Source organism: Pteropus vampyrus, unplaced genomic scaffold, assembly GCF_000151845.1.
Source record: "Pteropus vampyrus isolate Shadow unplaced genomic scaffold, Pvam_2.0 Scaffold215, whole genome shotgun sequence".
NCBI classification, from domain to species: domain Eukaryota; kingdom Metazoa; phylum Chordata; class Mammalia; order Chiroptera; family Pteropodidae; genus Pteropus; species Pteropus vampyrus.
Genome location: NW_011888996.1, coordinates 2,818,944 through 2,841,688, shown reverse-complemented (window position 1 = coordinate 2,841,688; position 22,745 = coordinate 2,818,944). Strand labels below are relative to the sequence as shown.

The 22,745-nt window shown below is 36.4% G+C and overlaps 2 protein-coding genes across 2 annotated transcripts in view; one reads left to right on the top strand and one right to left on the bottom strand.

Annotated features, from left to right (window-relative positions):
- The window catches only part of POP1 (POP1 homolog, ribonuclease P/MRP subunit), a 33,091-nt gene extending 20,741 nt beyond the window's left edge, over positions 1–12,350 (bottom strand). Inside the window, exons 1-9 of the mRNA XM_023538218.1 lie at positions 12,219–12,350; positions 10,406–10,549; positions 8,705–8,872; positions 7,562–7,737; positions 6,248–6,496; positions 2,907–2,994; positions 2,306–2,481; positions 1,344–1,600; positions 1,135–1,228 (exon numbers count right to left, since the gene is read on the bottom strand). Coding sequence (XP_023393986.1) covers positions 1,135–1,228; positions 1,344–1,600; positions 2,306–2,481; positions 2,907–2,994; positions 6,248–6,496; positions 7,562–7,737; positions 8,705–8,872; positions 10,406–10,547 — 1,350 coding nt within the window. The 5' untranslated portion in view covers positions 10,548–10,549; positions 12,219–12,350. The remainder of the gene's footprint in view (positions 1–1,134; positions 1,229–1,343; positions 1,601–2,305; positions 2,482–2,906; positions 2,995–6,247; positions 6,497–7,561; positions 7,738–8,704; positions 8,873–10,405; positions 10,550–12,218) is intronic.
- Positions 12,351–12,393: 43 nt separating this feature from the next.
- Positions 12,394–22,315, top strand: RIDA (reactive intermediate imine deaminase A homolog). Its single transcript, XM_011372924.2, has 5 exons — positions 12,394–12,582; positions 19,134–19,239; positions 20,843–20,897; positions 21,135–21,203; positions 22,216–22,315. The coding sequence occupies exons 1-5, from the start codon at positions 12,518–12,520 to the stop codon at positions 22,293–22,295; spliced, it is 375 nt and encodes a 124-aa protein (XP_011371226.2). The 5' UTR covers positions 12,394–12,517; the 3' UTR covers positions 22,296–22,315.
- Positions 22,316–22,745: the final 430 nt, after the last annotated feature.

The window sequence follows — 22,745 nt, the reverse complement described above, 5'->3', positions numbered from 1 at the left end:
ATGTTCAAGCAGGTGGGAAAAAAAGCAGGTTCAAAGGATCCAAGGGAGACAAGATCTGACACATTCTAGAACTGCGAGGAGGCCAGTGTGGCTGAAGAGCAGAAGAAAGAGAGGCGAGAAGAGGCAGAAAGGCAGAGGGTTTTATCTCAAATACAAGGAGAAGCAATTCAAAAGCTTTTAATCACAGAGAAACATGATGTGAATAAATTGTTAAAAGATCATTCTGCCTCCTGTACAGAATGGAGTGAAAGCCGGGAACAAAGGAGGGAAGTCAAGACAGGGCTTCAGTATTCAGGCAAGAGACACAGTAGTTGAGCTAAGGAGGAAGCGACCAAGAGAGAGAGAAGTAGCCTTTGATTTTTCAAAGTATGTTTCTTCTGAAAGTTCAAAAGCTGTTCAGCTCTATCATCATATCTGACCACATCAAATCTGCGAGAGGCACAGGCACTGAAAAGTCCATTGCACTAATACAACAAAACAAACTGAATGGGAACCCAGAGTGTCTGATTCCCAATCCAGTCTCTCCCCTGTAAACCTGTGCTGTCAACATGGGGGCCACTAGACACAGAGAGCTATTCGAATTTAATTTTTGGTTAAATAAAGGTACAAATTAAGTTCCTCAGTCCCACTAGCCCCATTTCAAGTGCTCAACAGCTACATGTGGCTAGTGGCTACCATACTGCATGGCACAGAGAAACATCATCCTTGCAGAAAGTTCTACTGGACAGTGCTGCACAAGATATAATTGCTCTTAACCTTTTAGACATCACAGACCTGTAAAACTAGCCCCTGAAAATATGCATCATACAAGTACAAACCAAAAAAATGGTACACACTTCCAGAGATTTCAGGAGCTCTCTGTTACCTACTTATGAAGCAAAGGTTAAGACCCTTCTACAAAACTTACTGCAAGAATAGTCTGTACTTAAATAAGAGTATGGTAGTTTATATATTACATTCATTTGGATTTGCTCTTCTAGGAGAAGCGAGATGACAAAGTCCTCAACGATAAGCATAAGTAGAAAAACATTCACAGGCCACAGCCAATAAACAGTACCAAATTATGTTAGTTTTCACAAGTTTGCTAAGAAGGACACGACTAGAATAAAACATTACTGTCACATTTAATCTTACAGTGTGGACAGAAGCAATTTTTAGTGCCTCAGTTAGGATGGAGTGGGAAAGTGGACCAATCAGCCGGAATCTGTTCATTTCCATTGTCAAATCACTGAAAGAGAGAAAAGGTCTTAAAATGGAAATTTTCATCATACATGATGTCTGTGCCAATGGCAAAAATGGAGCAAGTCTTCACTGAAAATGTTCAGAGCAAATTCGACCTGTACCTGATGAGAATGCCTGTGGTTGGAGAGAACCAAGAATACGGTTGATGTGGATCTCTAGTTCCATCACCGATAAATTTTTTAATTGGCTTAGCATTTTCTCCATCATCTCTCCGTTTTCTTTTCTTGACAATTTTCTTATCAGGCAGTGCGGTTTGGCTTTCTTCTTGGGATGGTGTCAGAAGGGGGTCAGGGATGCAAACAGCTGATTTGGTGGGCTCCATACACTGACACGTTGCTTTTATTTCCTCTAAAATATCCTAAGGATATATTTAAACATTTTACTTTAAAATTTTGAAATTTAAATACATTACAAATTTAAGGTGGTTTAGTTTGTTATTTTTTCTCCCTTTAAAAATTTACATTTTTATCCCTTCACAAATTAAATTTATCATCAAGAAGATTTTTTAGTTCTTCTAAGTAGTATATAGCACGTGGAACCAAAAAAAGAACACCTAATTGCCAAAGATGGATAAAAACAACAAGACTGCTCTGACTAAATTAAAAACACACATATACACAGACACACAAAACTTTTAAAGAGAAAATTGGAGAAAATGTACAGTCTAGCATATAAAAGCAGTGAGTATGCTAAAGAGAGAGAAGTAAAGTGAAATCTAGTACTAAAAATCATTAGAAATATTTAAAACAGCTTGTCATCATCAAACAGGCTCTAACAAGCACCTAGTGAACCAATTCAGGCATAGTAGAATCATTCGTTCATCCAAACACAATTATTTTAAGCCATGTGCATAATAAGGTTGGTTTTCATCTCTACTTATGGCTTACTAAAAAATGAGATGTCAAGATTTGCTTCATTAATATTCACACAACTTTCTTCCTTATATTCAAATACTAAGCCATTAGCCAAACTTTTATACCATTTAAATTTCTATGGTATTGATTTCCAACAGTCATCAAGAATGCAATAATGAGTGATGGAGAAATAATCTCAATGCTTATACCTGTTTAAGAGTTGGGTGAAGCCAGATCCACAACTGCCTGCTTTCGGCACTGTCGCCAGACTTCCAAATAAATGTAACAGGCCCCAGCATTTCTCTGGGATATTTATTCGCCCGGTAAAGCATGAGACTACCTTGGCGCTTTCCAGACAAGCAGTGAACTGCTGCAAAAGTCAATCCTGATATAAACAAAAACAAAATGGCATGATTTCAAGTGTTGAGATTGGAGTATTATTTCCTGACAGCCCTACTGTTATCTATTGCCTCTCTCTATGAGAGATGAAGTTTTGGTTTTAATCTCTGCTTAGCCCAAAGCCTGGTACACAAGTTCTCAATAAACATTTATTGAATGATTTAATGAGTTTTGAGTTTCTTCCTGTTTAAATTCACTCCACCAGAATAATGGTTCTCTCATTTTACATTTGACAATGTTAGAAACTATTTAAAAGCTACTCGAAGCTTTCCTTATATTAACATACTCATGGGGAACAAGAACTCACACATTTTTACATATATTGAAATTCCAAAATGCTTACGGCAGACACTTATTCATGAAATGAATAAATAAAGACTAAAATAGGGCTCAGCTTTGAAAAAAGTTTACCTGTGTCTATGCTACACATTGGAGACAGTGCCTTTAGTATTTCTTCCTCTTTGCCCTTCAACTCCAAACAACAGTAGTAGGATAAATCCTGCACAAAAAGGGAAACATAATTAAATATTTAGGACTCTACATGGGAGAAAACTGCAAGAAGCCAAAAGCCACATCAAAAAAACTTCTAAAAGTCCAAGACATATAACAAATTGTAAAAGCTATCATTTCGTCAGTCAAAATCTGAAACCTGTCTATTCTTATTACATGAGCAAAAATCGAAATCAAAATGAATTTTCATTTAAAATATAAATTAGTGTCCTACTTTTTAGAAAGAAAATCTGTTTCATTCCATATTCACAGTCAAGTTCTAAGCAGAGTGTAAAAATTGCTACTTCTAAGGATTATTCCTCCCTCAAATCTACCCGAGGTAAGAAATCAGAGTAGAATGTGCAAGACAGCAATAAATTCCACAAAATAATGCTAAGGTTGTTTGTTCACTTTAGTTAGCTAAATCAGGACCTCAGGATTACTTGGCACTGAACTTAGAGACATAATATTGCAATTAATTTATCCCATATTCCTCCCATGCTCAGTCTTGACTATGATATTCAACTCTGACTAAGTAATATACAGAGGAAAATGAGAATAACAAAGAGTAAGACCTTACCAATTTAAATAAGATAAAGAGAGATCAAACTGAGTTAGTAAAATCAATATGTTAAAGAACTATAATAATAATTAACAGTCATCGAAGGGTCACCGAGTGCCAGGGGCTGGCCTAACTCCTTACATGGACTGTCATTTAATTCATCCAACATCTGATGAACCAGGTACTATCTGTTATCTTATGTGAGAGATAAGGACACTGATAAAGAAACTGTTACTTGAACGAAACCATATAATCAGAAAGTGGAGAAGCCAGCATTCAAGTCGGGCTCACTGACCTCCAAACCAACTCCTCTGCCATAGCACCTTTAAGCTATTTCAGTACACTCAGCAACTGGAACCGAAAGGCAAATTACAGCTAGGATTCTGCACATTAGTCAGTGCTATCACTCACACACAGAAATCGTCCAAGCAACAGTGATCCACTCTCCCTTGTCAGTGGCCAGATGAACCTCACTCAAGTTTTTACAACTGGTGACATCTGAGAATTATGGTTAATAGCCTGAAACTCTCAGGAGTCAGAATACCTGGGCTCAAACCTCAACCTCACCATTCATTGGCTGTATGGCCGTGGGTAAATTATCTAACTTCTCCGTATCTCAGTTTTCTCATCTATAAAATGGAAATAATGTAACCATTTACCTTGTAGTGTTATTACAAGGATTAAATGAGTAAACATATGTAAAGCACTAAAATAGGGCCCGGAATAAAATAAGTACTCAAAAAATATTTGTTATTATTAGCTATTACTTTTATTATTTAGGCTGATCAAATATGAAGAAAATATCTGATAACCTTGGCAAAAATCTTGCCCAATATGAGAAGTAACTCAGATGCCTGTCCTGAAATTTGACAGATGGAAGAATACAGTGGAAAAAGCAGACTAGGAGAATCAGATGCCCCAGTGTTACCTAGGCCACCACAAGCTGTGTGTGTGACCCTGGGCAAGTCACTTCATCTCTCTAGATCCCAGTTTTCTCAATGTAGAAAGAATAGTTATAATCTATGATTTCTGCTGCTAATCAAATCTGCTGCTTCAAATCAAAAGCTCTTAAAAGGTTCTTCTATTCACCTCATACCCATTAGAATAGCTACTATCAACACAATGAAAATAATAAATGTATCAACACAATGAAAATAATAAATGTTGGTGAGGACATGGAGGAACTGGAATCCCTGCACATTGCCGATGGGAATATAAAATAGTGTAGCCTCTATGGAAAACAGTATGGCAGTTCCTCAAAAAAATTAAACATAGTATTACCATGTGGTCCAGCAATTCCACTTCCAAGTAAATACCCAAAAGAACTGAAAACAGAGACTTGAAGAAATATTTGCATACTCACGTTCCTAGCAGCATTATTCACAATAGCCAAAATGTGGAAGCAACCCAAGTATCTATTGACAGATGAATGGATAAACAAAATATGGCATATACATATAATGGAATACTACTGAGCCTTAAAAATGAGGAAAATTCTGACACATGATACAACATGGATGAACTCTGAAGACATTATGCTATGTGAAATTAGCTAGACCAAAGAGATAACTACTGTGTGATTCTACTTATATGAAGTACCGGGAGTAGTCAATGGTGGTTGCCAGGGGCTAGGGGGAGAGGAGCAATGGGGAGCTACTGTTTAAAGAGTACATAGTTTCAGTTTGGGAAGATGAAAAAGTTCTAGAGATGGATGGTGATGACAGCTGCACGACAATACGAATATACTTAATGCCATAGAACTGTATACTTAAAAATGGTTGAAATGGTAAAACTTGATGTTATCTATATTTTAACACAATTTTTTAAAGGTTCTAGTTTTTATTATTCTGCTGTATTGCTCTTCAGAGGTATCAGAGGATACTAATAATACCAACGGCTTTCCAAACTTGGCCAAGACTATCCTACCATTGAAAGATAGGCCCTCTGCCAAGAGCAAATTTCTAAATATGTACTGGAAGAGAGAAAGCGACTGAATTAGCAATAGGGGTGGCGGGGGTGGGAGGGGAGTGAGAGGGACAACCAGATAAATAACATTATTACAAGGCTCTAAAACAAACTGTACTCTCAAAGAGTTTAAAACAAACTTTCCAGCATCCTGCTGAATCATAAGCTTCTAGAACAGCACTTTGAACACTGCTCAGGGCCCAGAGAGGGTTCTCAAACATCTGTTGATGATGAATGACTATTAAATGAATCACTGCTGCGTAATCTCAAACATGACCCTGCATGATCTGCTTACTACTTAGTTCTCCAGAACTAACCTTACCTTAACGTTGGCCTTGCTGTCACTCTCTTGCTGTCACATCTCTGTCACATGGAATTTATTTCAATTCTATCCTATCTGGCTTCCTTCTGCCTCTTCCACTCTCCCACTTTTCCCTCAGAGCTCTGCTCAAACATCACTTCCACGAAAAATTTACCTGTTCCTCTGTTATGAATGTCATAGCATTGTGTACTTTTCCCTCCAACTGTATATTTGGCTAATTATTTGATTAATATCAGCCTCCCCTAATACCTTTAGGCTGCTTCATCTCTAGCATCTGGCAAAGTGCATCATGGTCAGTAATCGTTTTTAAAATAATCTCATAGATAGGGCTTTAGCATACCATGGACTATTTTAAAAGTCTATATCAGAAAGGGTCTAAACAAAAATAAAAGAAAACCAATTGGAAAAGCATACCTGAAGGAGGCAATGGTTTGTCATGGCTCGATAGCAGGCTCTGTGGCTCTTGACTGTCGGCCTCTCCCCAAGGCAGTAGCCCCACTTCTTGACCATGTGAAACCGTTTAGCATGCCAGATGTGAGTTTCTAACCATATGTTCTTCTTTTGTCTACGGTTGAATTCTAATATCCGGTTTATGTGACATCTTCGAGCTTTATGGCATTTATTTTTTGAATGTTCTTTTTTTTGATGTACTGATTTCTCTGCCTGTAGTTGCAAGAAGAGAAGCACATCTCAGTTTGTAACCATCTCAAAACAAAGTTAAATGTTAGGAATTCAAACAACTAACTTTAGATTATTAAGTGGAGCACATTACACACCCCATTAGTTTGCTTGGTGATTTCTCCAATGGAAGTAGAGAAAGGAAGCAATAGAAATAGTGAAGATTTTAGAGATAGGCAAACCTAAGAAGGAAGCATGGTTCTAGCACTAACTGAGCAAGCTGCAAGGTAACTAAACCCAAAACTTTGGTCCAAAAATATAAAAGTGGAGAAAACCCACACATTTCATGTCAGTTAGGTCTTGACAGAGAAATGCTAACTGCTATCTAGGAAACAGACTTCACATTAAATCTAGAAAGTACAAAATTCCTGTGTAGTTTCCACTCTTAATCTCTTCCATAGACAAGCTAAACTTTTGTGGAAAAATCTCTTCTCCATTAGTTTGTGGGCCTCTTATGGATAAGGATTTTATCTTGATTAACACTAACTCCACCATCGGCATAGTACCGGTGCCTAGAACACATTAATAAAGAAATTTTGAATTAATTAGTAAAGACATGGATAGCTTAGAAAACCTTAGAAAGTCTAAGCCAAAAACTCTGGTAAAGCCAAAAATAATTAAATTCAATGTCAAGTTTTCAACATTGAAAAAGTCAAAACGCAAGTTCTAGGCATTGATGCAGCTTTTTTTTTTTTTTTTTAACATTCTAATTCCTAGCTGGCCACACCCTCAAACTGCAGAGCTAAACTTGCTTAGCTGGTAAGAAGGTCAGAATTTTTCTTTAAATCTGGCAGGGCAATGTCAACTACTTAACACTATTAAAAGAAAGGGGCTCCAAACACTATATTTAAAAGCAGCTGTAATATTCAACTATCTGATAATTTGGTGGATTATAGGGGGTGGGGAAGGGGATAAATGATTAAACCAAAAAATAAGTAAAATGAGTATGTTGTTTTTGGTTTTCATTTTAATAAATTCTATTAAGTTAATACTTCCAAATTGCTTTTAGGAACTATTAACCTAAACACTTACACTAAGTGAAACATGTACCTCTTTCTGGGCAATCTCCCGTAACCGCCTAGGAAGGCGTTTGACATTGTGACTCATGGCTCTGCGTCTCATGTGCCGTGGCAAAGTCTGGAAAACGAGTGAATTAGAAGACTTCTGGGTCACTGCTGTCAACATAGCACTGATTTCAGCAGCTCGGGCTTGAGCAAAAGTAGAAGCTGTTGAGGCAAAGAGCACTGTCATTAAAAACAAGTCTCAAATCAACACTTTTCTGGTACATCTCAGAAGGAAGAAAGATGTGAAGTATGTGAGTTTATAATTCACTCACCACCCTGACCCCCTATTAGATTAATACCGACTGTGGTTATTTCTGTATTATGAGATTATAAAACTGTTCTTCAATTTTTTTTTTCAAGTTTTCTACAAGGATTCAGTGTGACTTTTCTAATCAGAAAAAATGTTTAAAAGCAAGATCCCAAAAAGGTTTTTTAAAAGGGAGCTACATGCAATATAATCACAACCATTCTTATCTGCAATAATTACACAAGAAAAAAAAAGAAAAAATAAAATTTTAACAATGGTTTTGACTTCAAGGTTTTTTTAATATTTTCTGCTTTTTTCAAATATGTGACCATAACTATTATGTTTTATTGAAAACTACATTTTTTTTTTGATGAGTAAATAGAGTGCTGGGGAAATTTAAGTGAATTCCCCACAAGAAGGCAAAAACAGAGGCCAGAAGACACCTCTAAGGTGTATACAAGAAATATGGGGTTATGTGGTATTGGGGACGAGGGTGTTGGAGGTACCGGAGGTAAGGCTGGAACAGGCCTGGAGATAGGATTTAAAGGTCCAGGATGCCCTTAGAGTGCATAAAATTTGGTTTCATCTTTGGAGAATGCCATGCTGAGGAGTGTAAACGGCACTTTCTATTTTTAAAAGGGAGGGGGAGAAGATTTTAAGACAAAGTAAAAGTTCACAAATAAGGACTTGTCAGAAGACAGGTAAGAAAAAAAGAGAAACCGAAGAAGGGAGAGCTATCAGGCCCAAAGACTGAAGTGGAAGGAGGAGAGATAGGAGGCAGGGCTGAAGGGCTGAGACACAACAAAGGGCGTTAGAAATCTGGCTGCATTAGAAACAAAGAACTCATACGCAATCAAACTTCACTTCTTTACACATCCTTACCTGTTATATACTTGGGAATTTCCTGAGAAATGTCCTCAGGACCTGTTTTCCAACCTCCCTTTTTTTTAAACATTACTCTGGAGGAAGACTGCTCATTCACATCAGGGCCAGTTGGTGAATAGTGGGCCATTTTGGCTTGACGCTGTCGTGAAGTTCCAAAAAAAGACTCTAGTACATTTTCAAAAAGAAAACAAAAAGAAATATGTCACTCATCAGGGATAAGGATTACAGTGGAGAACAATTCCTGGGTGGCAACCTTGATCATGTTTTCAATCCTATGACCTCCTGGCTATTACTGTCCTCCCTTTAAAGAGTAGGGATTTCAGGTAAGGAGGTGAATTAACTTGCCCAAGCAGACCCAGCTAATTAGGCAGCACACTAGCTAATCATATCAGTATGACATATGAAAGAACCATGGATATAACTGATAAAAAGAACTTTGCTCCATATAAATAGTGTGACATGGATTTTAAATCTAAGCTCCTTTAAGTACTATTGATCCATATGATTTTGTGTATTCAGTCTTTTATTGTAATTCTCTGGCATACTCAAGTTGGGAGCCTATGCTAAATTAAAAAGAAATAAGAGCAAAATCTCTACACAAATGTCTGGATATTCAAACCACTCTGACTTTAAGACAACATCAAATCTTTGTCTGTGAATGAAGAGAGAGATCAGTAAAGAATTTTATGGTGTTCCTGCTTATTTCCATTATAGCCTTCATTATTAAGCCCCTACGATCATGAAGCATGTTATAAGACTTGTCATTGTGAAGATTAAATGAGATAATATATACCGAGGTTCATCTCATGGCATGGTAGGCATCAATTGTTGGATGTGAATCTAAATCTTATGAATAGGAATCTAAAACTTACTTAGACCCAACACACACTATTCTTCAAAGCATTCCAAAAAAAATTCTTGGTCACCTGCTTGCTGTCTTCCCAAACTGGCATTTTCTATTACTGCCCAATGAACAACTATCACTTCCACATCACCTTATGAGGTTCTAAAATCATAACACGAGTTAAATATAGATATGATGAGCGTGCTACTTTTCTTTTAGGAAATACAGAAGTACAATTTAATAATAATTAAGGGATAAACCAGCTCTAAAATATGTACAGTAAATTCACATTATTCCCAATACTTATGTTCTATAAAGTCAAAGCAAACACTGAATTAGGAAATACTGAATCACTGTTCTTAGAGGAAATATATATATGTGTGTGTATATATATAAAATCATAGATTATAATCTTAAATCATAAAAACAATTCATCCTGGTAAATTAGATTCTATTTCCTTTATTTTACAAAAGAGAAAATGAAGTTCAAAACCATTAAATGACTGTCTGAAGTCACCCCACAGTTGAAATTCAAACCCCAGTCAGAGCTGGAGCTTCTTACACTGTGCTGCACTGCCCGCCCATTATCTCCAACCTCTCTGGTCATCTCTGCATGAAAGCTGAAACAAAAGGCAGCTAGCAATGTCCACATGGGGCAACTTGGTTTTTTTCTCTGCTCTATAAATGACAGCCAAAGTGCCATGAGTATTAATTTTAGGGTTATAAATACTTTTCAACTAGGCAAATTTGTACATAAGAGTCAACTCGTTTACCATTTAGAAAACAACTATCAAAAAGCTCTTAGAAGCAATATGCTCCAAACCACAGTGGAGAGAGAATTATGTGTATCTTACCTTGTTTTTGAGCTCGGAAAGGTCTTCCACCTCCATTATGGTGCTTTACACCTCTATCAGCCACAAAGCCAGAGGATAAAGTCACATTAGTGGGCTGGTTTCTCATTTTCTTAGCATGTTTTCTTTCTTTTGCATTAGACATTTCTGGAAAGAAAGTAATAAATTTAGTACAGTGAAAGGAAATTTCCACTCGAAAATAAAAGTAAATTTAATAAATATTCATGTGATTCAATATTTGATTCTTCAATATAATAAATATTATAGGGGGGTTGATGATAACAAAATGTTATGATATTGATCTACAGCAGGAATTCATAACCAGGGGCATCTCTAGAGGAGCCATGAAGGGTATGAACACCAAAAACTTGATTCAATAGAAAAAAATAATTCTATTGTTGGAAAAGAAAATATCAGTACATTCCAGTTTGCATTGCCATCAAATAATTAAATCATATACTCGTGTTGACACTGCATAAAATCTGCTGAAAGAATAAAAAATAATGTATAAGATCCCTATGCCATAATAAAAAATTAAAACATTTAATCAAAATTCTTAGGTGAAACATAAGCCACCTGAATCAATGAAATATAGAACACGCTATTCTGATAAAACCTCTACAAACACTGCACGTAAATTACTGATGTGTTCATTTCTACTATTGAAATGAAGCCAGCTGAACCTTTAATTTATGACAGCAAAAAGATTTCAATTTGAAGGAAGAAGGATAAAGGACAAAAATCTGGTAGAGTCTGATGGATTTACTCAGTAATTCTCAATTCTCAAACTCCACAGTCTTCTTTTTTTTGAATAGTTTCAAATACCTCTATTCTATTTTGAAATGAAATTCACTAATTATGTAACCCACCAGACATTTAACTTTTACCAATACATGTCTATATGTATATACCCTAACTAATATAAAGAACTAAGAAGTAATTTCAATAATCACTATTTCCGGTATGTAGATATTTCACAACTCTACTAGATGACATTATGAAATAATGAAAAAGTTCTGAAAGTTCTTGGGCCAGAAGAAGAAAAACCAAAACCTTAGCAGTATGTAGGACAAAATGAAGGGGAATAAACAGGATTAGAAGCAAGGTAGGGCAGGGATCTTACCTATCTTTTGCACTACTACACATCAAACGCATTGCAGAGCGCCTTACACAAAGCAAGTGTTCAATACATATTTGTTGAATGGACAGGTACACGCTTAAATGAAGGCGTGACGCGTGACTACAATGTATTTATTAACAGAAGAAAATATTTAGCCCAGTACCACCCCTTCTGACACAGTATGACTGAATATCTGCCAAAAGACTAGCCCTAGGGCCATTTGCTGTATCAAGATCACTATCTTCCTAATGAAATCAGATCCCAGTCACTAGGGTTGTACTCAGATCAAAGGGGAACGCATAGACTTCCTAAAGCTCCAGGAGCACCCAAAAGAAGGGAAGAAGGGAGGGGCGGGAAGGTGGGAAAAGCCCACATCTCGGCGTGGTCCTCTGAATGACCCGTGTTATTGCTTTAGGGTATAAGGAGAGGGGATATAAGCCCATTCCCAGAACGGCATCCTCCAGGTGGGGCAATGAAGCAAAATGACAGACTCCGGGTGCTCGAGCGCCGAAGGAGGTGCTGGGCCCGCAAGAGGGGCCCAGGAGCAGGTAGGAAGGGAAGAGGTCAGCTGGGTCTGAAGGAGAGAAGATTGGGGAGAGGCCGGGAGGAGCAATACGTGGGTGGCACACTCATTCACACACACGCACACTCCCCAAAACTGCGGACTCTAGAGGACACCAACCTCTCACCACCTACCTGCCAGACGCTCTGAGGGGATGAAGCCAGGGATTCCCGGTCAGAATGACAAGGCTCTAACACTACCCCACAAGACGACGTGACCGGCGAGCGAGAGGAAAAGCGCATGCGCCAGAGCTGCGCTGCCTCCACGTGGCCGGGAGCTGCGCAGATACTACAACTCCCAGAATCCTGAGCGAGCCAGCTCCCGCGTCGCGTTTCTGCTGGGGCTGCCGGGCCTGATCAGTCCAGTGGGACACGAACGGAGATAGTGTACGGGATTGTTCTCTCTGCGGGGCCTCAAGGGAAAAGGAATAGTTATGTCATCCTTGATCAAAAAGGTGATCAGCACCGTGAAAGCCCCAGGGGCCATTGGTCCCTACAGGTAACTCGGCATGTGGGAGCTCGGACGGACCCCAGGTGTGCTGGGAGGGGTGGTGGAAAGTGACCACCCCAGATCAGAGCTGGGGTGGGCCTCCTGGATCGCATGAGGCGCTAGCCTCATCGAACACGCGAGGAAACTTAACCCAGGAAATGGAGCAACGCACCCGGAGACCCACAATGAGTTAGGAGCCCCAACTAGGACCCGGAGCCTGCGCTCCCGGAGGCTTTTCCCAGACTTGGCTTCCTTACTGCGGAGACCAGCCAGCCAGAAAGTTTCTCCGATTAGAAGTCTTTCTGAATGTTTTTTAAACAGCTTTACTAAGATATAATTCACGTACCCATAAAATTTAGCCCTCTGAAATGTACAATTCAGTGATTTTTTACCGTACTTATGGAGTAGTGCAGCCATCACCACTATGTAATCTCAGAACATTTTATCACCTCAGAAAAACCCCTTATACCTATCTGTCAGCAGTCACTTCCCATTCCCCTCTTCTCCAAGCCCCTGGCAACCAGTTATGTGTTGGTCTCTATGGATTTGCCTGTTCTGAACATTTCCTATAGTAAATACAATCCTACAATATGGGGTCCTTTGTGACTGACTGCTTTCACTTAGCATAATGTTTGGTGTAACCCTCTCTTAATTTGAAGAAGTAAATCCCATCCACAGATGTGGGTGCCCTTCTGGGGCTAGCTGAGTTCTTTTCACGGAAATGCTTAGCAAATCCCTGCACATCTACCCAAGACACTAGGTTTTACAACACATAGAAATGCATTATTGATGTTTATGAATTCATTTGCCCGTGCTTATTTCTCACTAATAAAATCAAATACAAATCACAACGAAGATCATTTTCTAAGATTTCCCAACATGCTCTGGCTAAATATATGTATACTGGCCAGAATGTCTATCTTGTGTACATGTGTTTGTCAGAAGCCCTGTTAAAGTGAAAGTTTAATTCCTTTTTTTTTAAAACAACTTTGTTTTCTTAAAATGTCTCGGCCTTAAAACTATTGCATCTTATATGCATTCTCGGAGACTTATTTTTAATTCTTCATTAAAATATATTGTGCAAACTTTTTTCCATTTTTTCCTTTTGGAATATAGTCTACAGCAGCTGTTCAGTGTTAAAAGAACTACTGCTGGACAACCTCTACTGCTGAAACACTTGAACTATGAAAGACATATATTGAGAATTGTGCCGACCAGTGCAGGGGATACAAAAATATATAAGAACCATTCCAGTCGAAAGACATTCACACATATGGGGGAGAGAAAAAGAAACATTTTAATCTTATGCAAACTGATGGGACGCATCCATGGCAACCAACTTCTCTTAAATCTTATCCGCATTTTACAAAAAAAACTGAAGCTCCAAGTGAACTTGTCCAAGGTCAAACAGTCTGTAAGTGACAGAGCTTCATTTGAACAAGCCCTAACTCCCTGTATACCACACTGCCATAAAAAATAACACTTATGTATGGCAGATTACTAACTATTATAGTAGGATTAGAAATAAAACGCGATGAGACTGAGGGGTCATGGAGTTTGGGGGAGAGGTAACAAAAGAGGATAAGAAAGAAATGGATGCTAACTTGGGGCACATGGGAAAAAGATGTAGGAAGGCTGCTTGTGTGAGGTAGCCCTTGAAGTGGGTTTTGAAGGTTGGATTTGCATTTATAGTAAATATGGTTGTGATGTTTGATTTTTAAATTTCAGTTGTCCCTTGAACGATGGAGGTTGAACTGGGTGGGTCTACTTATGTTTGGCTTTTTTTTCAATAAATACTGTAAATGTATTTTATGATTTCCTTGACATTTTCTCTAGCTTACCTTATTATAAAGATACAGTATCTAATGTGTATTATGTACAAAATACGTGTTAATGAACCATTTATGTGTAGGTAAGGCTTCCAGTCAACAGCAGGCTGATTAGTAATTAAGTTTTGGGGAATCAAAATTATACTCGGATTTTTGGCAGTTGGTGGGGGTCAGCTATACTTTGTTAAAGACTTCAACAGGAAGTCATAGAATGAAGGGCATTCCAGTTAGGGGGCAAGACTCGAGGCATGGACATGGAATACATAGCATAAAGACTTTTTGGAGGATGTTTTAGTAGTCTGAGTACCACTTTTACTTTGTATTTGCCAAATCTGTGTACCACCTTTATTATAATTTACTTGACACTTTTCTTTGAGATGGCTCACTTTATTTAACAAATTTAAAAAGGAAACATTACAACAATAAATAGAAAACAATGCAGTAGAAAGTAACAGTGAAAAATAAACTCGATTAAATGAAAAATGTTATTAAATTCTAGCTGGATACTGCAGTTGGTTCAGAACCCAAAGCCTACTCTCTCTTTGTTAAAAAGTGACAGCTTTAACTTGTTTTCTAAAAATAATATCCTTTTCCATTTAATCAGAGGATCGAAGTCATAATTGCTAACATTTATTGATGCTTACTCAGCACCAGACACTGTTCTAAGTACATTATGTGCACAGTCACTATTCCAGTCCATTTTTCATTACGAAGAGAGAATGAAAAAGGGAATCATTTCCTTACTGTTATTCAGTGTTTGTATAGGACCTACACTTTGGGAAACACTGCTTAGGAGTTAGACCTTGAATTTGAATTTTTGTTTTGCCTCTTGCTAAAAATTAGCTATTAGCAAGGTCTGGATTGTGATGGCTTCCATTGCTAAACTTAAGAGTATGGACTTTATTTTGTATGCAGTAAGGAGTCGTAAAATATTTTTGAAGAGGAAGTGACATGATCAGATCTCTTTTAAGAAGAGACTTCTGATAGTAATTTGAAAAGGCATTAAGAATAGTTAAGAGGATATTACAATAAAAGTAAAAATTAGTCATCTTTTTCCTCCTTGTGCCCTGATCCTTCTCCCTCAGTCACCCAGTGGTTTTACTTTAGAAGAGAGTGTCCCTTAAAAACAAAAACAAAGAGATTATAGAGCCTGGAGCATACACTTTTCGAGTATATACTTTGTTCAAGAAAGCAAGCATGATAGTAGTATCCCTGGTTGACTCTGAGGTGGGTCAACTATATTTATAAAGCTGCAAGTAAAAAAAAGAAGAAGAAGAAGAAGAGAGTTATTATATGAATATGGCAGTATGACAAAAGAAAAGCCATCAACCAGCATTATAGTATAGAAACTTTCCAGGAAATTGTGCCTCTTGTGCTTTTTTGTATCCAAAGGTAATACGAGGCCACTAGAAATGGTGCTAATTTTCAGTGTTTTACAAAGGAAAAATACTACAACTAACTAGTTATATCCCAATAAAGTTAATTGGACATTTTTAAATAACCATTTGGAAACAAGAATTTTTGTGCATGGAGTTTGTAGTGAGTGCACTTTTTGAAAATTCTGGGTCTTCTCCAGGAAGGATTCAGTTGTGCTGAACTTTCAGTTCCTGGCACTGGGATGGATGCAGTGTTGTCACTAATTAGCTGATCAGCTCAGCTCAGCTCAGCACATTTTAGGAATGCTCCAGGAGGGAACCTTGAGAGACATCGATATCGCATTGCTTTTGCATCGCTTTCCATTTTACCAGCACACCATCCAAATAGTCATAACATTTTGAAGCGATAATCCATGTGGCATAGATTATGATGCGAGAATATTATGATGATTTTGAAAAATGTTATTTCCCTTTAACTTGGAATTAGAACAATACACTTAAGTTTTCTGGAGCCTAATGACTGGTCTATGGATAGGAGGATTCTGATGCTCAGGAAGAGTCAACTATCCGATTGTTATTTGTGAACAATCTCTACTTACCTGTAGAGATAACTCACATAGCTCAGATAATCTCAGAGATCCAGGACCTACTTTTAATTTTCTGAGAATAAATGAATACTTTTTTACTGTCATAAAGTTTTTATCAATATTAATGAATAAACTTGTAGTTTAAACTGTGTTTCAGATATGGGCAGAGGTAAAGGTACTTAGCAAAGGGCAAAGAGTGGCCTAATTCTACACAGGACAATTAATAGAAACAGTGTTAGCTGATGGGACTGTTCAATCTGATAAAAGTTTACACATTAACAAACTCAATAGTTATCCATTTGTGGGCCAAGGTGAAAGCCAGATAGTGGAGAAGAATTCCTAAACTTTCTAAGTCCTGTTACCAAGTTTAAACCTACCCTCTTCAGCTCTCCAAAACCCACACTGTAAACTAGTAGGTATTCCTAAAAAGATACTTATTGACGGCCACGGTTGTTTAAGCTACTAAGTGGTGAGAGAGCAAAACATCAATAAGAAGTTATTGTGTGCCTACTATATAAAAGGAATCACCTAGCCCACTATGCACAGCTAGAAACATAGTAAGACACTGCCCCTGCCTTCCAGGAGTTTATAGTCTGGCATACCCCAAGAGATAGGATAAGAAAAGAACTAGCTGTCATATGAGGCAGGATCCTGTTCATAAGAAAGGTAGAGCCTTTCTTATACCTCTGGGGCTCAAAAGAAAGAAAGACTCAGGGAAAATGGTGTGTGTGCCTGCATGTGTGCGTGCATGTGTGCGACGAGACAGAGAGAGAGAGAGAGAGAGAGAGAGAGAGATGGTTTTCAGTGTAGCTTTGTTTACAGTAGCAAAATATTGGTATCAGTGGTGACTAGTTAAATTACATCCATACAATGAAACACTATGCAGCTGTTAAAAGAATGAGGAATAACTGCATATAGTTATGGAAAGATCATGATATGCTGTTGACTGAAAGCAAAGTGTAGAAAGTGTTTAGTATACCATATGTTATTGTAAATGGGGAAAAATTTATATTCATTTTTCTTCATATATGCATGAAGGAACTTTGCGGGAATATTTAAAGAAGAGCTGTGATTATCCACAGGGGCTAGGAACTGAACAGAAGGAGGATAAAGACAGAAGGGAGACTTTTCACTGTGATTTTTTTTTGTATATTTTCTAGATTTTTGAACCATGTAAATATTCTCATTCAAAAAATTATTAAGGAAAAGTTATAAATTTTATATTTAAAATTATAAAGAAAAAGGATATGGTTGGGAAATGAAGGGAAACATGAAATAAAAGATAGGAAAGTTTAGAGCATGTTGGAAAACAAAATATAGGGAACTAGAAGATTGGAAATGAGAATATCCTGTTTTTAAATAAGCATGGAAATGGTAAAACAATTATTGCTTCTAAATTTAGAATGATATAAAGATTCTTTATCAACATTTTTAAATGAGAGTATTTAATGCCACTGAATTATATTCCTAAAATTGGTTAATATGGTAAATTTTATCATACATTTGTATATATTTTAGCTACAATTTAGAAAAGAAACAACAACAAATTTATTAGAAAATAATAAATTTTCTTTTAAGTTGATTTATTTGACTCTTTTTCAGGTCTCAGTGTAGCTTATTTTTTTCTTTCATTTTATCCTAATTTTGAAATTTAATGACCTCATTACAAAAAAAATTCCATTTCAAAAGTAAGAACTGCAGAAATGAAGTGTACCCTCACAGGTAGATTCTTAGTTGATCTTCCAACAAGCAGCGATTAATCTTGAGTAATTTACTCCTGGCATTGCTTTTCTTGGTTCGTTTTGCAGCTTTGTTGAAGTATGTTACGTATAAAACTCACGCATTTGAAGTGTAGCGGCCCATGAGTTTTGATAAAAGTACATTCGTGCATCTGCTGCCACAGTCGAGTTTTAGGACATTCCCACCACCCCCACATCTCCTTGTACCCATTTGTGGCCCACGCCCCTACCCCTGGCCCCAGGCAACTACTAGTCTGCTTTCTGCCGCTATTCTTTTGTCTTTTCTAGAATTCCATATAAGTGGAATCAAATAATATGTCGTCTTTTGTCGACTCTATCAGTGGATGTTTTTTTTTTTCTTTTGGCTATCATGTTCTTAACATTCATGTAAAGTTTTTAGACATATTTTTTCATTTCTTTTGGGTAGTTGCCTAGGAAAGAAATTGCTAGTTTGTATGTTAAGTGTATGCTTAAGTTTTAAAGAAACTGCCAAACTGTTTTCCAGTGTGTTTGTACTATTTTGCATTCCGACTGACAGTGTATGAGGGTTCCAGGTGCTTCACATCTTGACCAGTACTTGTTATTATCAATGATGTCCTCTCGTGTGTAGTGGTATTTTATTGTGGTTTTGTTTTACATATCTCTAATGACTAATAATGTTGAGTGTATTTCTTGTGCAGTACTCCTTAGCTCTTCATATGTCTTTTATGAAGTATCTGTTCAAATCATTTGCCTATTTGTCATCGGGCTGTCTTGTATTATCTAGTTTTAAGAGTTATTTATGTATTCTGGATATAAGTCCTTTGTTAGACATACATTTTGCAGATATTTTCTCCCAATCTGTGAGTTGTGTTTTCATTTTCCTAAAAATATTTTTCAACAAGCAAAAGTTTTTAATTTTAATGAAATCCAATTATCAATTTTTAATTTTACATTTTGTGCTTTTTTTATGTCCTAGCAAAGAAACATTTTAGCGTTGAATTTTATATTTTATATTTTATATATTCACTGGATTTCCATTCATTGCAGTCAAGCTGTGTTAGTCGACAGGACCATTTACATTTCAGGACAGATAGGCATGGACCCTTCAAGTGGACAACTTGTGCCAGGAGGTGTGGTAGAAGAAGCTAAACAAGTAAGTAATTTTCCACATTTGAAGGTTCTTTCTCTACTGCTTTTAATATTGAAGAATACTAAGAATTCACTTGACTGATTTGTTTTAGAGAGAGTACCAGATAAAAGCATTTTAAGTTACTGCATAATTTAAGACAATTTTATGTCAGCAGAAAGTTGGAAATTTGATGAATCATTTAACAACCAAAAAAAAATTGTTCCTTGCAACGTGACTTTAAACCTGAATCTATTGAATATTAACTGAACTTATTGTGGTAATCATTTCATATTATATACATGTATCAAATTATCAAGTTATGTACTTAAAACTAATAACAATGTTATTAGTTTTATTAGTTATTATATGTCAATTATATCTCAATAAAACTGAGGGGGAGACCCTGAATTATTAAAATCAGATAACATCTTGCCACTTCAAAATGGATTAGGAAATTTTCTTATCAGAGCCACCGACCTACACAAAATAACTCCAGCACCACAGAAATAAAAGTCAACATTTGTTCGAAATACCAAAGATTACATGTTTGTAATATCAAACATTACATTAGCATGTTTTTCCAAATAAGAATGGAGAATATGATTCTAATCCAATAAGTAGAATTAATTTATAATTTAATGTATTCACTGAGTCATTTGTAATATCCAAAAACAGAAATCAACCTAAATGTCCATCTGTAAGGAGCTGGTTAAATAATTCTTGTAAGTGAATTGCCTTTCGACTTTCCTCCAGTGGAATGAATCAGTCTGAAATATGGTGAGATGTTGTCTCCTTTTGTGAGTGAAAAGTTTGGGTTGAAGCCTCTTCCTCAGTGCTAGAATGTGTGGCATTCTCAGCCAGTACTCACTCAGCTAAAACAAATCATTTCTAGAGTTCCTAACTATCACTTTGAGGATAAGTATGAGCTAGCAAGCATTAAAACATGTTTTCTTTTAGCAAACACTCTGGCCTTTGGAAGAACATCAGTTTTTTTACCCTGTCCTTAATTTATTATTTTTTCAAATCATTCTTCCTCTCCACTTTACTGGTCTCATAACATTTGATGATGTTTTTGTTTTTTTTAAAATGATTAATCTTTCAAATAAGCAATACATAGGTATGGCAAAAAAATCCAAAAGCTATAAACAAGCATAGACAATGAAAAGATGTCTCCAACCCTTATCCCAACCTCTACCGTTTTCTTCATCAGAGGTAACCACTGTTTTTAGTTTCTTGTATATCCTTCCAGGGACAGTCAGTGCTTATACCAGCATAAATGTGTACACACACACACACACACACACACACACACACACACACACACAGCACCCTGCCACATACACACACAGATGGTAGCTTATTGTGCATGTTATTCTGCATCTTGGTTTTCTTTTATCATGTAACAATTCATCTTGGAGATCTTTTCATATTAATTTAGTTGTATAGATCTAGCGTGATTTATTTTAGATTTATTTAGAAGTAGCCTAGAAAGAGTAGAATTTCAGAAAGGAAATTTTTCTCCAACGTAAGCTATTTAAGGAGGTATTGGTTTAAGATGATTAATTGAATTGAATTAAAGCTTTAATATAACATCAGTGCCTTAGGCCTTTCTTGCCTTGGTTCACAGGCTCTTACAAACATGGGTGAAATTCTGAAAGCTGCAGGCTGTGACTTCACTAATGGTGAGCAACTTAATAGGACATCACATTTCTGTTCAATATTTCTTTGGTCTTTTTGAAGAACACATGGTATCCAGTAATATGTCATGCTACATATCTTGTTGCTTTTTAAAGTTGTTTTAATTTTAATTAAGATAGTCCCATTTTAATTAAGATAGTCACAGTACCATACTTTCTTCTAAGTAATGTTTTAGATCAGATTAAATAGCTAAACCTAATAACAATGTTTATATCTTCTAGTGGTAAAAACAACTGTTTTGCTGGCTGACATAAATGACTTTGGTACTGTCAATGAAATCTATAAACAGTGTAAGTAATTTGGCTTTATTACTATTTTCATTTTTAAAGAGAAATGAACCTATTAACTTTAATGAATTAACAGTGAATTAAGAGTGATAGGAGATGCTAAAGAAGTGGTCATAGATCTTGTCCTAAAAGAATGAATAGTCTGATTGGACACATACAGTGTGTCCTCATGAAAAAGATCCAAGACATTTCTATTGCATTCCCTAGAATAATATACTACAACCCTAGAAATCAATTTTCCTAAAGCTTAATTTTGTTATATCCTTCTCAGGCTTTTTAGGTACACCTAATAAATTTTTTTTAACACATAGATTATTATTGCTATGATATGGTCTAGCAACTATCTCTATACTGGCTCTCAGAATCATTAGCTGGTTACTTACTTAACATTTCTATATCTTGGTTTCTTTATATCCTATAAGGATAAAACCTTATAGGATTGTTAGAATGCTTAAATGAGTCAATACAACATGTAAACACATTAGAACAGATCCTGGTGTGTTCTAAGCACTCAGTAAGTGTTATCTACACTTATTAATGTTGTCTTAGTGGGGAAAATGGCTGTCCCTACCAACCGGTGAGATGAGACAGAAGTGAAATATGGAAAAAACATCATTATTTATTCTGTCTTGAAGAAACGGCTAGAGTAAAGCAAAGTTAGCAGTGAAAGTACCTGCCAAAATTTCAGGAGATGGGCAGCTGTTCCTTATTTAGATAACTTTTATAAGTATCACCTTAAAAACAAAACCTCATTCATATTAAATAAGATCGAAGTGTCAGAGTATGTGTTTTCATTTTTTCCCAGAAAGCTAAGACATTTTTAAAAGTATTAAATATCGTAGGAGTCATATGGCAAAATATTTTATTAAACAAATATGAATGTGAGCCTCTTTTCTTAATAGTACTTATATCTAAGAACTGAGAAACCTGTGAAACACTTTGCAGAGTCTTAATTATGCTGTGTCGAGTAACAATATTGTATTTGAAAATTAAAATGAAATTCTTTTAAATTTAGATTTCAGAAGTGATTTTCCTGCAAGAGCTGCTTACCAGGTTGCTGCTTTGCCCAAAGTAAGTACACTTGAAAATGACTAATGTACACAATTTTAAATTAAATTTCTACGTTGTTTTCTGAATATAACAAACTAAGCACTGTGGCAGGAAAAGTTTTAAAAGAAAAGAAATAGTTTCTGCTTTCCAGGAGAAAGCAGAAAGTCTGGGGGAAAATTAAGAAACTTAAATTTTAGAAATTTGTCTTAAAAATTCACAACATTAAAAATTAAGGCCACATATGAACACAACAGAATCAGAGTACGTGAATTGTGAGAAAAAGTAAAGTAGCAGCTATTTTCTTTTTATTGTTATGTAGAGACTATAAATCGAGCTAGGTTTGTGAGTGGTATTTTTATTGCTTTAATTTGATTGTTACTTGGAATGATCAATATCATCAAAGTTATTAAGGTATTGGGTATGGTAGAAGGAGCTCTGAACTTGGAATTGTAAGATGTGGGTTGAACCTTTGCCATTTAGCATTGTGTCTTAGGA